General features: G+C 56.8%; 1 protein-coding gene across 4 annotated transcripts in view; it reads right to left on the reverse strand.

Moving 5' to 3' along the window:
• Nucleotides 1-1045: 1045 nt before the first annotated feature.
• SGSM2 (small G protein signaling modulator 2) overlaps nt 1046-14266 on the reverse strand; it is a 35721-nt gene continuing 22500 nt past the window's right edge. For 3 of the 4 annotated variants that reach the window (XM_070393309.1, XM_070393307.1, XM_070393306.1), the window contains 12 exons: nt 10688-10841; nt 9832-9896; nt 9597-9742; nt 8976-9104; nt 8582-8764; nt 6565-6948; nt 6202-6326; nt 5706-5788; nt 5384-5493; nt 3957-4053; nt 2812-2979; nt 1046-2588 (listed from right to left, as the gene is read on the reverse strand). In XM_070393309.1, coding sequence (XP_070249410.1) covers nt 2500-2588; nt 2812-2979; nt 3957-4053; nt 5384-5493; nt 5706-5788; nt 6202-6326; nt 6565-6948; nt 8582-8764; nt 8976-9104; nt 9597-9742; nt 9832-9896; nt 10688-10841 — 1733 coding nt within the window. In that variant the 3' untranslated portion in view covers nt 1046-2499. The remainder of the gene's footprint in view (nt 2589-2811; nt 2980-3956; nt 4054-5383; nt 5494-5705; nt 5789-6201; nt 6327-6564; nt 6949-8581; nt 8765-8975; nt 9105-9596; nt 9743-9831; nt 9897-10687; nt 10842-14266) is intronic. The other variant, XM_070393310.1, reaches the window with a different exon arrangement.

Genomic DNA, 14266 nt, shown 5'->3' on the forward strand with positions numbered 1-14266 from the left:
GGTCGCCTAAGACCATCCTGCGTATCAGATATTTACATTACGATTCATAACAGTAGCAACATTACAGTTATGAAGTAGCAACGAAAATAATGTTATGGTTGGGTCACAACATGAGGAACTGTATTTAAAGGGCCAGAAGGTTGAGAACCACTGACAGGGAAGGCCAACCCTTCAACTTAATCATTTCCTGCGCGCCCTCTCAGTGTCAGACACCATGCCCAGCACTGGGACAGAGATGAAGACTGCCCCTGGTAATGATGCCCCAGTATCATCTGAGAGCTATCACTATATCATAAGGGTTGGCAGAAACTCCCCTCCCTGCACTCAAAGCACAGGCTCCCACCCCAGCTCAGCTGGAGCCTGCAAGAGAGGGGCCTATGGCCAGGGCAACAGGAAACAAAAATCCCAAGTAAGAATCCAGGAGCTTCCATTTAGCAGCTCTGCTCGCTCTGTGAAAGAGGAAGTCTTACTTACAGAGTTGGAGGGATGATGTTTGCTCTCCTCACACTCCCTGCTCCTCCTATCCACACACGCATTCCCTTCAGCTGGCCCAACCTTCTAGTTCCGGAAGCCCATTCAGGGCTTAGTGAGGGGCCCTTTCCACGCCTCAGCAGGTTTGACTTCTCTTGAGGCTCCCCCTAAGTTTGAAGCAGACGTCTCAAAGACAGTGCTCAGTGAGCGGGGTCTCTCCCCATTGGCTGGAGGGGCTGGGAGGCCCCAGCTTATCATTATAGCTATTAGGGAGGCCAGGCTGCGGAAGGCGTGGGACAAGGACCTACACTAATCCAGGGGAGCAGAGGCCATTGGTCCGTCTGAGATGGGACTGCTGGCTCTAAGGGCTCTCTTTGGGTCTACCTATTATCCCCACCCCAACCAGCCCATCGCCGAGGTCCCCCTCTTTTGGAAAATTTGGTTCTCTCTTTTCGCCATCCTTGCCTCATGGGGTTGGCCTTCTTTACTGTTCTGTTGTGGAGATGATAGAATTCCCGCACACAGTCACTCGCTGTCCAGCACCAGCCCACAAGCAGCCCCCAGAGCCTCGAGCATTGCCAAATGCTGTGTTTATTGGTTTGTTACACTGAAGAGTATAGTTTCTGAGCCAAAAATCATACACACTCTGCTCCTCACAAACCACTGAGTCACTAAGGCAGGCATACAATGGCCACTGTGCTTGGTGGGGGCTGAGGACTCACAGACAAGAGTGGGCAATGGGGCGGGCTGGCCCCCAAACAGGCCGTGCAGTGCCTGGGACAGGGGTGGGCTGGGAGTGGGGGGTGGGCTGTGCTGGATGCAGAAAAGCTGCTGGGTCCTTTTCTGTTTCTCAAATGCAGGAAGTCTCCAGCCCTTAGTGGTTGCTGGCCAGGCCCCAGCCCTGTGGCATAGTAGCCTCCTGGCCCTGGGGCAAGGCCCAGCCTGCATGTGTGGGGGACTGGGGGTGGGGATGGCAGAACAAGCAGCATGACACCTCCCCTCATGAGTGAGGCTCTCCCATGGGGGTTTCTGGGTCCTTAGGCCTCTGGACATCCTGAGAAGCATGTGGAAGGCAGAGCTAACCTTGCTTTTCACCAGCAACAAACAAGAGAGACCCAGGCACCTCCTCCTTCCAGCCTTAGGACTCAGCGGATGCCTGGGATAGACGATGGGCTGCCCCCAAGTTTTGGGGCCACCTTTGAGAGGAGGCTGTGATAGGATCCCCTCCCTAAGGAATCACCTGGGATTCCTCTTGAGAGAAAGTGCTCCAACCACATTCCAGATCCTCCGGCTGGCAAAGTGTCGTGTATACAGTTTTCAGGGATGCATCTAATGCATAAAGCAAGAGTGAGGTGGCAGGAGTGAGACTGTACAGATACACGTGGGTGCACTGTACGGGCTAGGGGAGGGCATGGGGTCACCTCAGGTGACCAAAGGCAGTGGCAGTGCTGCTGAGGTGGGCTGCTCTGCCCGTCTCAGAGGAGGGCCTGGAAGGTGGCCCAGGAAACACGCCCAAACTCGCAGCCATTCTGGCTGCCCCGACTGGGATTGGTGCGCACACATGCACTGGGCCTACAAAGGGACTCTCAGAAGAAATACAACAGAGTCCCCTTTGCCTCACACGACCCTCACCAGTGGGGCCCAGGCAACTATAGCCCTGGTGACTCGACAGGGCCCCAGGCTGACCCAGGAGAGGGCATGGGGCACTCAGGCTGAGGCTGCAGGGGCAGTGGGGCTATTTCCAGGTGTTTGAGAAGGGAGCAGAGTAGGTGTTCCCCAGGTCAGCTGCTCCCTGAGGCTGCCCCTTCCCCTCCTGGCCCTGACCTGAGGGTACCCTGGCCCCTGACTTGCCCTTCAGGGCCAGAACTGCCCGGAGTCGGATCCCAGGCTCACACTTTGTTAGTAACACAGCTGGGCAGGCAGGGTTGGCTGAGAGGTGGGGCAGTCTCTGCTGTGCGCCCCTGCACCTCTCCCCACGGAGCCCAGGGCCAGGAGCCTAGGCTCTGGCTGGCTGCTGCCTCCGGGCCCTCACTTGTTCTCTATGAGCATCTGCACCTTGTGGACGAGGTCCCGGGCAATCCGCAGGATCTCCTGGGCATCGTGATGCTCAGCTCGTTCTGGAGGAAACATGGGTAACTGTGGGGATGCCGGAGCGAGGGCAAGCGTCTGGGAGGAGCCCTATGGCTGCCCACCCTACTCCATTCCCACCTGCTGGACTCCCGACATCTGTGCACGGGGAGGGGGCCCGGTATTTCTGAGCCTCTCCAACCCTGCCCAGGCCAGGAGTGGAGGCCCCTATCCCCTTGTTGGGGACAGCCAGATGGCTGGACAAGCTCCTACCATTGAAGAACTTGATGATGTCGGTGAAGTCCATGTTGTTGTCACGGATAATCTCACGGTAGGCCTCCACCAGGGCCAGGGCAATGAATAGGACAAAGTGCTCTGATGAGATGTGCTGGGCCGCCCAGATCACCTCCCACACCGCAAACACGTCCTCATATAGCAGCTCTGGGGACAAAAAAGGACTAAGGCTGAGTCTGGCCCCCATGGCCTTCAATAGGGCCACATATGGAGACAGAGCTCCAAGGGCCAAAGTTCTGGGGTTCTCTCCATTACGCAGCCGGGTCCAAGAGGGGGTGGGCTCCATGCGTCAGGCCAAGACCCTGCCCTTCTCCTTGGGAATTCCTGCATATGAGCCCCCTGTGGACTCTACTCCTCTCTTCAGCTAAAGCAGCTCTGCTTTTAGAAACCTTGGTGCACAGAGGGGATTTGGTTGGAAAACAGCACCAAACGCCATTGCCTGAGGGTGATTTTCCACCCTGTCTTCACTTTGGAGTCACCTAAAGAGCTTTTAAAATCTCGATGCCCAGGCAGCCAGCCACACTAGTAGTCTGAGGCCCGGTAGAGCCTAGAGCCGTGGTCAGCAAACTGCGGCTTGCGAGCCACATGGGGCTTTTTGACCCCTTGACTATGGCTCTTCCTAAGCCTTAGGAGTACCCTAATTAAGTTAATAACAATGTACCTACCTATATAGTTTAAATTTAAAAAATTTGGCTCTCAAAAGAAATTTCAATCATACTGTTGATATTTGGCTCTGTTGACTAATGAGTTTGCCGACCACTGGCCTAGAGCATTGGTGTTTCTAAAAAGTTCCCCAGGTTGCCCTAGCCGGCTTGGTTCAGTGGATAGAGCGTCAGCCTGTGGACTGAAGGGTCCCAGGTTCGATTCCAGCACATGCCTGGGTTATGGGCTCAATCCCCATGGGGCATGCAGGAGGCAGCCGATCAATGATTCTCTCATCATTGATGTTTCTATCTCTCTCACCTTCTCCCTTCCTCTCTGAAATCAATAAATATATTAAAAAATAAAGATAAAAAGTTCCCCAAGTGGTTCCAAAGTTCAGTTAGGGTCCAGGACCAATGACTTTGGGGCAAAAGGGTCACCCACCCCCTGACCCTAGGCCTGCCATCCAACCCTCCTCTTACCTCTCTTAAAATCCAGCAGGAACCAGCGGTAACAGAAGTAGAAATGGGTGTAGTCTCCATTCTGATGCATCAGTTCAAACAGCTCTGAGTCCAGGATCTTGTGTGAGTGGGAAAAGAGAGAAGGACTGAGCCTATGTGCCTCTTTCCTGCTGCCCCCACCCTCCACCAGGCCCCTTCTGCTGTGGCGCCTGGCAGCTGTGCTCGAGCCCTCTCTCATCTCTTAGGGTGCACTCTGCGGCCCCACCATCTCTCTGGGTTGTAGTCTTTTTGGAGTTATACCATTTTTCTTTTTTTTTTTTAATCCTTACCCAAAGATATGTTTATTGATTTTTGAGAGAGAGAGAGAGAGAGAGAGAGAGAGAGAGAGACACATCAATGTGAGAGATGGTAAATTGACTGGTTACCTCCTGTATGCACACCGACCAGGGATTGAACCCTCACTCTAGGCATGTGTCCTGACTGGGATTCCAATCCGCAACCTTTTGGTGTACAATGCTCCAACCAACTGAGCCACCTGGCCAGGGCTCTGGGTGTTTGACTTCATCAACCATACTATTCACCAGAACTTTCATGAGCACAAGCATTCACATATTGACATTCCTCTCCATTTTTAACAGTGAAAACAATGTGTTTTCAGAAACAAACTCATAGATACGGAGAACAAACTAATGGTTGCCAGATGGGAGGGTTGGGGGGCTGGGTGGAAAAGGTGAAGGGATTAAGAGGTACAAATCGGTAGTAACCAAACAGTCATGAGGATGTAAACTACGGCACAGGGAATAGAGTCGGTAACACTGTAACAACTATGTATGGTGCCAGGTGGGTCCCAGCCTTATGGGGGCATCACCATGCTTCAAAAGTTAGGAATGTGTCTAACCACTATGCCGTACACCTGAAACTCATATAATATTGAATGTCAAGGGGGATCCAAGATGGCAGCAGAGTAGGTGGAAGTTACGCTCACCTCCTCCCAGGTCCCAACTGGAATTACAACTAAATTATAAAACAATCTGAATAACCAAATGAACAGAAGTCTTATTACCAAGGACTGACGGAAGAAGCCACAGGAGACTGGTAGGAAGGAAGGGCAGAGACGTGAAAAGGGCTGGCCCTGCTCCCACGTGTGGCGGCTGAGGCTCTGAAGGGATATCTCAGCTGCAGAAAGAAGCTGGGAAGCATGGGGTCTCAGCCCCACATGGGGCTTCCCAGCCTGGAACACCAGAGCCAGGAAGAGCAGCCCACATTAACTACTGTGAGCTTCTATTTCAGCCATTAATTGGAGGGGAAATGTGTGTGTGTGTTTTCAAATGAAAGAAATTAAGCTTATATATAAAAGAAATTTTTGGACCACTCCCTGGCCTCCTTGTGGAAGACGGACAAGCCCAGTGATGCCTGGTCACGTGCCCACGAGCAGCTACAATCCTCACCTGGATGAGGGAGCGCATGTTAGCAAAGTGGGTGTCCATGGCGCCCCCATTGGGGAAGTTCTGGCTCATCCTCTTCATGAGGTGGCTGAAACAGCTGTAGGTCAGCTGATCTGAGGGGAGACAGGAATGAGGCCACAGGGCAGGAGACCCTAACACCTCACTTCACAGGGGTTGCCTGTGGCCCAGAGGACAGGGCTGGCGAATATTCCTACCCGTCTAGACCTGGCAGTCTTCTTTCCTTCTCCAGCTTATGTCAACCCCGCCCCCATCCTGAGGCACATGCCACTGTGGGAACTCGCCCTTCCCCGGCCCCATCCCTCACCATTATCAAGGATGACGAGGAGCGGCGCCAGCAGATCACACATGCCCTGCACGTAGCCCACGTCCAGGTGTTCCCACACGTAGCTGGAATCCCAGGGACAGAGTCGCTGTAGGTGTGTGCCAGTCCCCATCCCCTCAGGGGTCCCCAGGGAGATGGGGCTTAGAGTAGCCTGCTACCCAGAAGTCAGCCTTCCGGGACCCTAAGCACTGGGAGTACCACGGTGAACAACTAGCCCTGTCTTCACGGCACGCAGGGGGTCAGGGACAGAGACAAGGCTGGGGCGGGGCGGGGGAGCCCTGGAGTGAGGGAAAGCAGGAAGGCTTCCTGAAAAACCCGTGATGAAGAGGGCGAGGCAGGGGCATTGCAGGAGGAAGTGTTCCCCCCAGAGGGAGTCCAGTGCGATGCTGGTGCAGCGAGGGGGCAGGACACCGCTGACCTAACCTCTCACTGAGCAGGGTCCCTGGCGCCCACCCTGAGCCCTGCCCGACAATGGCACCTGCACATGATGTCTCTGAGCCTCTCGAGGTTGGGGGGTGAGAAGTACCAGTAGTTGCGGTCACATCGCTGCACATCCTTGTCTATGCGGTGCAGGTTTAAGGCCACAGTGTCCAATAGCTCTATCTGAAAGAGTGGAAGGCCCTCAGGGTAAGCTGGGGCCTGAGGTGATGCCCACAAGGAAAGCAGGAAAGACAGGGAGCCAAGGACTCAGCGAACAGAGTCCTCTGGGACGCTGAGAGACGGGCTCCAGGCCCTCCAAGATAGGCACCCCACCTTCCACCCGCCAGCCTGTCCCCAAGCCTTGGGATGGCAGGAGGGCTCTGGGGCCAGCTGAGAACAGTGCCTGGGACTGTCCACATACAGTGTAGGCAGCAGCGCACACAGCCGCCAGCTCCTCCCCGGCCTCCAGCTCGCTGGCCCGAGAGGCCTTCTCCTGGCTGGGATCCTGGGGCTCGGAGAAAGCGTGGACTGCAGGTTCTGGCCCGTCGGAGCCTTCCTCCCCACCGCAGTCCTCCTCGAAGCCCACACTCGGCCCCTCGTCTATGCTCGACTGGATGCCTGAGGCCACGGAATAATTGCGAGAGGAAGGCAGTCCTGAGTCTGGAGAATCAAACTCCACTGACTGCTGCTGCTCCACCACGGCGGTGCCCGGGGGCCCTGCTCCGGGTTCCTCCTCGGGCTCTGGTCTGCACTCCTCAGTGCCGGGGGGCTTTGGGGGCTCCAGGTCATCCACAGAGATAAACACCTGGTGGGGAGAACAGATGGTGGGGCTCATACCTGCACCCCAGCCCCTTCCCTCAGCTCAGTGTCTCCTTCCTGGGGTCAGAATAAGTGAGAGGGAGGGAGACTTCTCTTCACACCTCCTACTCCACCCCACGGCCTCCAGCACTGCCTCCCCTTCTGACCCAGCTGGCCGGGTGGAGAAATGAGGTTCCAGGCCAACATGAAGACTTCAGCCCTATCCAGTCCCTTCCTCAGCTTCTTCCTGGGGCATGAGAAGAAGGGGAACACCCCAGGCTTCCTGTGGCTGCTGCAGGGAAGAAGGGAGACTGGAGGCCTGGACACTCAGTGGTACTTGATGGCAGTGAGCGGTGTCATTCTACAAACACCTGAAGTCACAGGCTGCCTCAGGTCAGGAGAGCTGGTGGGGGTGTGCGGGGGGAGGGGGCGCGAGCCTGGAGGCGTCAGGAGAACCAGCAGGGACCTTTTCTAGCAAGGACCTGATCAGTTATACTGGCCGCGGACAAGCTGAGGAGAGGTCAGGAGTGAAAGGAAACGTATTGTGCTGGTTAGAGACAGGCCTCACCATGGACCAGGACAGGGAAAAGAAGAGAGACATATACAGACTGGCTTTTACTTTTTTTCTATTTGGACTATGCAGGGAAAGGGATGCTAAAAGGAGTTTTCACTTTGGGCGAGAAACATGAAGTGTCTGTCGTTGGGTTAGTTCAGGTAAGGCCGTGAGGCCGAGGCAACCGGAGCCCAGAGCAGGGCCCGCGAGGCCGCTGCGTCTGTGAGCTGAGCAGCTGGGCACTGGTGCCAACTCGGGATCTTATGAAGCCCAAAGCCAGAGAGAAAGAATAGGCTCCCGACAGGGAGTGAGAACAAAGCACATGGAGAGTGTGCTATGTCTCGTTGGGTCTTGCTCCAGCTCGAGTTTTCTGTCACTATTAGGAAAGATTTTGTAAAGTAGCTAGAATACACTATCTAAAGCAGCAATTTTAAAGAAAAAAAATATGTTAGTAAATGCGTGTCCTTAAGCCCGAGACTTCTCATCACATCTGTTGGGCCCGCAGCCAGTTCAGGCTTGTTCACCTAAAGCGGGGTGACGCCGCGAGAGCCGGGCAGGCTCTGAACTGCCTTTGTGCGGTCAGTTCTGTGAGATGGTGACGGACTCCACAGAGGCGGGAGATCTTGCCAATGGACACCAATAGCACCGCTCTACGGGCTCCCCTTGCCTCTAGCAAGAGCTCTCAGGGAAGCCGCTACCATCAAAGGGCAGTAGGGCTGAAAGGGGACACTGAGGCCCAGAGATGGGAAGACGTCACTCATCTTGTCAGTAGTGGCCCTGGGACTACACCCCAGGGCTGCCTATTCTTAGCCTGGAGGCCTCACTACGAGCAGGGGGGGCTCCCTAATCCCCATAAATCCATCTTTCCCTCCTAGTCCATTAAAACCGATCACAACGCACTATCTCACTTTATCCCTGCAACACCCAGAGGAAGAAAACGAGACAGAGACACATCAAGCCCTTCTCCGAGGGCTCCACTGCAGCGAGTACTAGAGGTTGGGCTGCTGCTCAGGACTCCTGCGTGTGAATCGCTGGTGGCTCTCGCCGCCCCCACTCCCGCCCCCCTCCCAGGTCCCCTCTGGCTCACGTCATTGCTAATGGTGGAGTCTCGGTGGATGAGGCGCTGCACGTGGCTGTCGATGCTGCTGCCCGAGGAGAACTTGGTGAGTGTGGCTGGGTGCGCCTCCCGCTCCCGCTGCCTCACCACCACCTCGCAGGCCTTCCACTCCGCCAACACCCGCTGGTACCTCGCTGCCACCACTGCGTCCACCTGGACGCGGACACACCGTGACCATGGGGGAGGGGTGCACAGGCCTCCTCTGCAGGAGCTGGGACAGCTGAAGACGAGGCTGGGCCCCAGCAGCGAGGACAGTGGGGTGTCTCTGTGAACCCTCCCCTGACACGTTTCTTTCCACTGAGCTTGGATGGGTCCCTTGGCCCGACTCCCCGTCCCCCTGCCCCAGGGAAAGAGCTCCCCTTACCTGCTCCATCTCCTTCTTGCTCATGCCAAACTTGTAGTGGCCAAGCAGGAAGGGCCAGACGTCCTTGCGGATCCCGTGCTCCACGCCCCCGTAGTAAACCTGCCGCAGCAGCTCCAGCTCCTTGTAGTTCTGAGGGACCCAGGGAGGGGAGACTGTGCAGTCCCCGCAGTCACCCTCCGGGTGGCCCTCCCCAGGGAGAGCTGGGGCTGGGAACTGACTCGGTCACCACTGAAGCCCAGGGAGACCCTGCGCTGGGCAGACACATCCCCCCGCCCCACATCAGAGCTGGCTGGGACCTACTTCACCCCCCTCCTTCCAGGGAAGAAACGAACCCCAGAGAGGTGCAGAGATTTGCCCAAGGCTGTGGGGTAACGAGAAGCAGAACAGACTCCAGCCCAGTGCCCTTCCCAGGGTAACCCACAGCCCCCGCTGTCTGAGATTCCGCCATGACCTGGCCACTCCAAGGCCATCAGTCTTGGCCTGTCAGCCCGACCACAACTGTGATTCACCTGAATGCCCAGTTGTCCTGTGACAGCTGCGCCCAGAGCAGACACTCTGCATCCACCGCTGCCCACTCCAGCCCCTGACCCGGCCCTGGCCCTGGCCCCCCCGAGTGTGCACCTTTTCATCCTTCTGATACTTGCTCCACACATCCTTGGTGAGGCCCCCTGAAGCCCCTGGGGGGCGGGCGGGCGGGATGATGTTGTGATGCACCAGCGCTGACAGGTGGGTCCGCACCGTGGACAGGTGGCGGCAGTATGCCAGCCCTGGGGGTGGAGGGGTGAGCCAGGAGGCCGTGACCAGGACGCCTCCCCCTGCCCCTGCCTCCCATGGCCCCACCTCACCCCACACTCACAGCCGTAGAAGGCCCGGGACACGATCTGCCTCTTCATGCTCTCACACAGTAGCCTGAGGGGCAACCTGTGGAATCAACCTGGCTCAGAGGGCTGTGGCCCTTGCGTTGGGAGGAGGGTGAGAAGTGAGGACACCGAGGGGAGCAGGTGCGGCTCTCGGGGTGGTGCGGCGAGCAGGACCCATAGCCCCGCAGCATGTCAGGGGGCTCCCTGTTGCTGCCAGCACCCTGGTCGGAGCGGCTGAGGGTCCAACCTGGCCTCCAACCCCCCAGGGGACCTTGGGCAACTAACTTCACCTCATGTTAGTGAATTTTGGTTTCCTCAAGTGAAAAATGGAGAGAACCATCTCTGAGTCATCAGGAGTGGCAGGTGAAAAGAAGCAACAGGTCCGATCAAGCAGCCGGCAAGAGCATCAAGTGCTGGCACACAAACACCATTCCCATGCCATTCCTGGAACATGGCCGGGGCCCAGATGTCTGCTGCGTGTCCCCGGACGCACAGCCTGATGACAGGATCTGTGTCCACACTGGGGAGGGGAGCTCACAGTCCTGAGCCCCTACGTGTCAGGCACAGCTCTGGGTACTCACATGGTTATATACCTCATTTAGTCTCACAAGAACCTTAGGAGGCAGGTGGTATGAGCCCCATTTTACAGATTAGGAAACTGAGGCTCAGAAACGTAGACTCATAGAGACTCAATAACTTGCCAGTCACATGGGTAGCAGGAATGAACTTCAAACCCAGGTCTGACCAACTTGAGGCCACCCTGTCAGGCAAGTGGCACAGCCCCCAAGGACAGACTGGCGCACACACATGGACGGACACGCTCACATGGAAGTGCTCTCCCTGCCCACTCACCGGTCGGGGACACAGCTGCAGTGGTTGGGAGTTGCATATGGGGAGCTACTGGAGGAGCAGGAGAAGCAGGAGGAGCCCTGGCTACACATGGGATCTAGGTGCCAGGCTGGCAGGTTGGGCCCAAAGCCCTGCATCTCGATCATGTCACCGGCATCTGAGGACAGGAAGGGGGCCACGGTTAGGGCCTGGCAGGCCTCCCCCCCTACAGCCACCTTGCAGCATGCCCACCTCTGTGCCCAGAGCTGCAGCATGAAATCACCCATTGGTGGAGAACCACAGGGGTAGTGTCTGCCTGGTCCAGAACCCAGAGAGGGCGATGGTGCAGAGGGAGGCTGCCTGACACGTCCCAGCCTCCACCTAACCTTTCTGCACATGATAAAATACTCTGGCTGAGTTGTGCATGATTGTGTCTGTTCTCTCCATCTTGCTATTAGTGATGGAAAACACTTGCTTTTCTAGAGTCTGGCAGAGAAAGAAAGAGAAGGAACAGCAAAAGCCGAGCTCCCTAAAATGCTGCCGCTGGCATGGCCCTGATGATCCAGCCTGGTCCTCTTAGACCAGGGGTCGGCAAACTCATTAGTCAACACAGCCAAATATCAACAGTACAACGATCGAAATTTCTTTTGAGAGCCAAATTTTTTAAACATAAACTATATAGGTAGGTACATTGTTATTAACTTAATTAGGGTTCTCCTAAGGCTTAGGAAGAGCCACACTCAAGGGGCCAAAGAGCCACATGTGGCTTGCGAGCCAGTTTGCCGACCACGGTCTTGGACAAACTCTGAGAGGCACAGGCGGGTGCCTGGACCTGGAACTGCGAACTCGGAGCAGAGTCTCCACTGATCAGAGACCTGGAGGACCCCTGAGGGTTCTAGACCTGGTAGCCAGTGCCTGAGGGTCAGGGCTCTCTGCGCAGGCCAGGCACCCCGCTGCCCGCTGCTGTGGTCCTTCCTGAGTTCTCCATCCTCGCCCAACCTGACTGCACTCAGTGCGGTGGCCTCCACAAACACACAGGAGAGCTGAGAGGAAGGGCAAAAGTCCCACGGCTGCCAGATCGCCACAGGGATAAGGGTTCCACCATTCAGAACAATGTCCCCAGGTGCAGCCTCAGAAGACAGCTCCTTGGACACATCTACACCAAAGGCAGATGGAGCCCGTCAGCCTGCCCAGCTGACTGGAATCAGAACTCAAGATCACTGAGAGCTTCTAGGGCCCACGTGGGGCAAGGCGCTACTCAGGGGGGCTCCAGCAGGTCCAGTGAGCCACAAAGATGAAGCAAAGTGAGGACAGGAAGTGAACGGACTAGGAGATGGCACTAGGAGGGAGGAAGGGACAGAGAAGAGTGAAGAAGAACAGGGAAAGGCAGCTGTGTGTGTGATGAATTCTTTCAAGCAGTATTTCTTCCTGGGCCCTGGCCTGCTGAGTCTGGAGCAGACGGAGGCCTGGCTTCTGTGGGAGCCAGACTCCAGCTCTGGGGGTGCCTTGGTGGGAGGGGCTGAGCTGAGCCCTCCAGTCCCCTCAGGGACTGCCCCATGTTGGCTGGGAATCTCTTCCGAGACCCTTGGTGGGATTTTTGTAGATCTGGCCCTTCAGCTCCACCAGGAGGCAAATTAAGGGAACATACTTGGTGTGGAGGGGCTGCGGCTCTGGGAGTGAGCAGTTGCAGGCCTTGCCGAAGACTCTGGGAAGAAGGGGGATGGGGGGCAGATGCAGGTGGGGTGGGGCAGGAACCCAGCTCATGCCCCTACAGCAGGCAGGAGAGAGGCCAGTCTTGAGAGGAGCTGGGGTGGGAGCAGGCCCAGCCAGGCAGGCAGCAGGCAGCAGGCGGGCAGGCAGTGGGGGCAACAGGTGCACAGGGCAGAGGGTGCGCACACAGGGAAACGAGCTCATGCCCAGAAAGCAGGGCTCAGCCAGGGCAAGTCTCCTGGGTCAATGCTCTTCACCTTAATTCTCCAGGAAGGAGCTGAACCAGCCAGCATGGAATATGCGTCTCTGAATTAACCCAGTGCAGACAGCTGGAGCTCTGGAGTGACTGGGCAAGGGGCAGCAGGCGGGGCGGGGGCGCTGCTGGGTCAGCTTTGACTCTGACTCTCTCCTCTGAGCTTGAGGGAAGTCTGAAGTAAAACAATCAGGGTGGGTGAACCCCACAGCCCCTAAGACTCCGAGTGAAAGGTGCCTGGCCTGGAGCAGAATTAGAGTGAACAGCATCTCTGCTCTGTGGGGAGGCAGCAGGAGAAGGGGGAGGGGGAGGGGAGGACAGTCTGGACACCCGCCACTTGATTCACATGCACAAGTCAAGCATGTCGCAGGCCTGAAAGCAACGGCTGGCAGGATGGACTCAACAGTGTTGTCATTATGGAGTGGAGTGGAGGGGGGCTCCCACACCATCTCCCCAACCCCCTGCGGACTCTGCTCTCATGCCTCCTCCCCTTTCCCAAGCCTTAGAGTCCCAGGGGCTGCATATTGGTCTACTGGGTAGGCTGGCCCTAGTTCCCCAAGAGAATGCCCACAGAGGCCCTGAGGCCTCTGCACCCTGTGGGCCTGAAGGTTTCTCTGACCCTGGAGGCCTCAGCATGAAGACTAGTCAGGAACGGACTTCCTATCACCAAGTCTCCTAAGACAGGGGCTTGGCCAGGCCCCCCCATCCTGTCCCCAGCCAGCTCCTGGGGGTAAGAAGGGCCAGCCCGGGCTCTCCTAACTCACCCTTCCCACACTGTTTAAAGTCAGTCAGCCTGTAATAAGCATCAGCCCCAAGCCCAGGCTTGTAAGGAACCAGATGGCAGGCCATGTGCAGGCAATAAACATCACAAGCGAGGCTCCCCTGTGTTCCCACCCAGGCTGGCCTGCAGGTCCCACTGGCATGGCTGGGAGGGAGGATAGACGTGAAGGCAGGCACGTGGCGAGTAAAGGGCAGCTGGCAGGGTGTGCTGAGGGTGTGCTAGGCCACGGACTTGGTTGCCCAGGGATGGGGAGACTTACTATTGGCACGGCGATGGGGAAGTTCCCCTAAACTCCAAGAGAGCTGGCCCTTCATAACCGATATCCCTTGAGCACCCTGGCTTAGCCCGCACAGGTTCCCTGGCTGATGATCACACTCCAGAAGGAGTGGGGTTCCCTCTCCACCAGCCGAGCTCTGTGCTAAGATGGGCAATGGACAGAGTGGCTGTGAGCACTGTGCTGAGTCATTTACAATGAAGGGACCTCTGCAGCTGTGCAATCTGAGGTCCATGAGGGTGGAACATACCTGACTTAGACTCTAGACTTCATACTAAAGCACCAGGCAGTGCCTGCTGGAACACCCAGGCCTGCTGGGTAAACAGAGCCCTGGGTCTCCTGCCAGGATGGCCCCACCCCTCACCTGACCCCCTGGTGGCTCCTGTCTGCAGGCGCTGTCCAGCCCCTCCCTCTGCCCCGAGGGGCCTGGTACTTCTGTCCTGTTTCCGTTGAGTTAGGAGTCAGAGGCACAGGGCCCAGAGGCCAGTCTGCCCAGCCAGCAGGAGAGAAAGAGAGACACTGTCTTGGGTTTGTCCAAGAGTGGGAACAGGGCTCAGACAGCCAATCAGGGTTTCCAAGGGACAA

This window comes from Myotis yumanensis, unplaced genomic scaffold (assembly GCF_028538775.1).
Source record: "Myotis yumanensis isolate MYYU_CA2020_CCGP unplaced genomic scaffold, mMyoYum1.0.hap1 SCAF_16, whole genome shotgun sequence".
Classification (NCBI taxonomy): Eukaryota; Metazoa; Chordata; class Mammalia; order Chiroptera; family Vespertilionidae; genus Myotis; species Myotis yumanensis.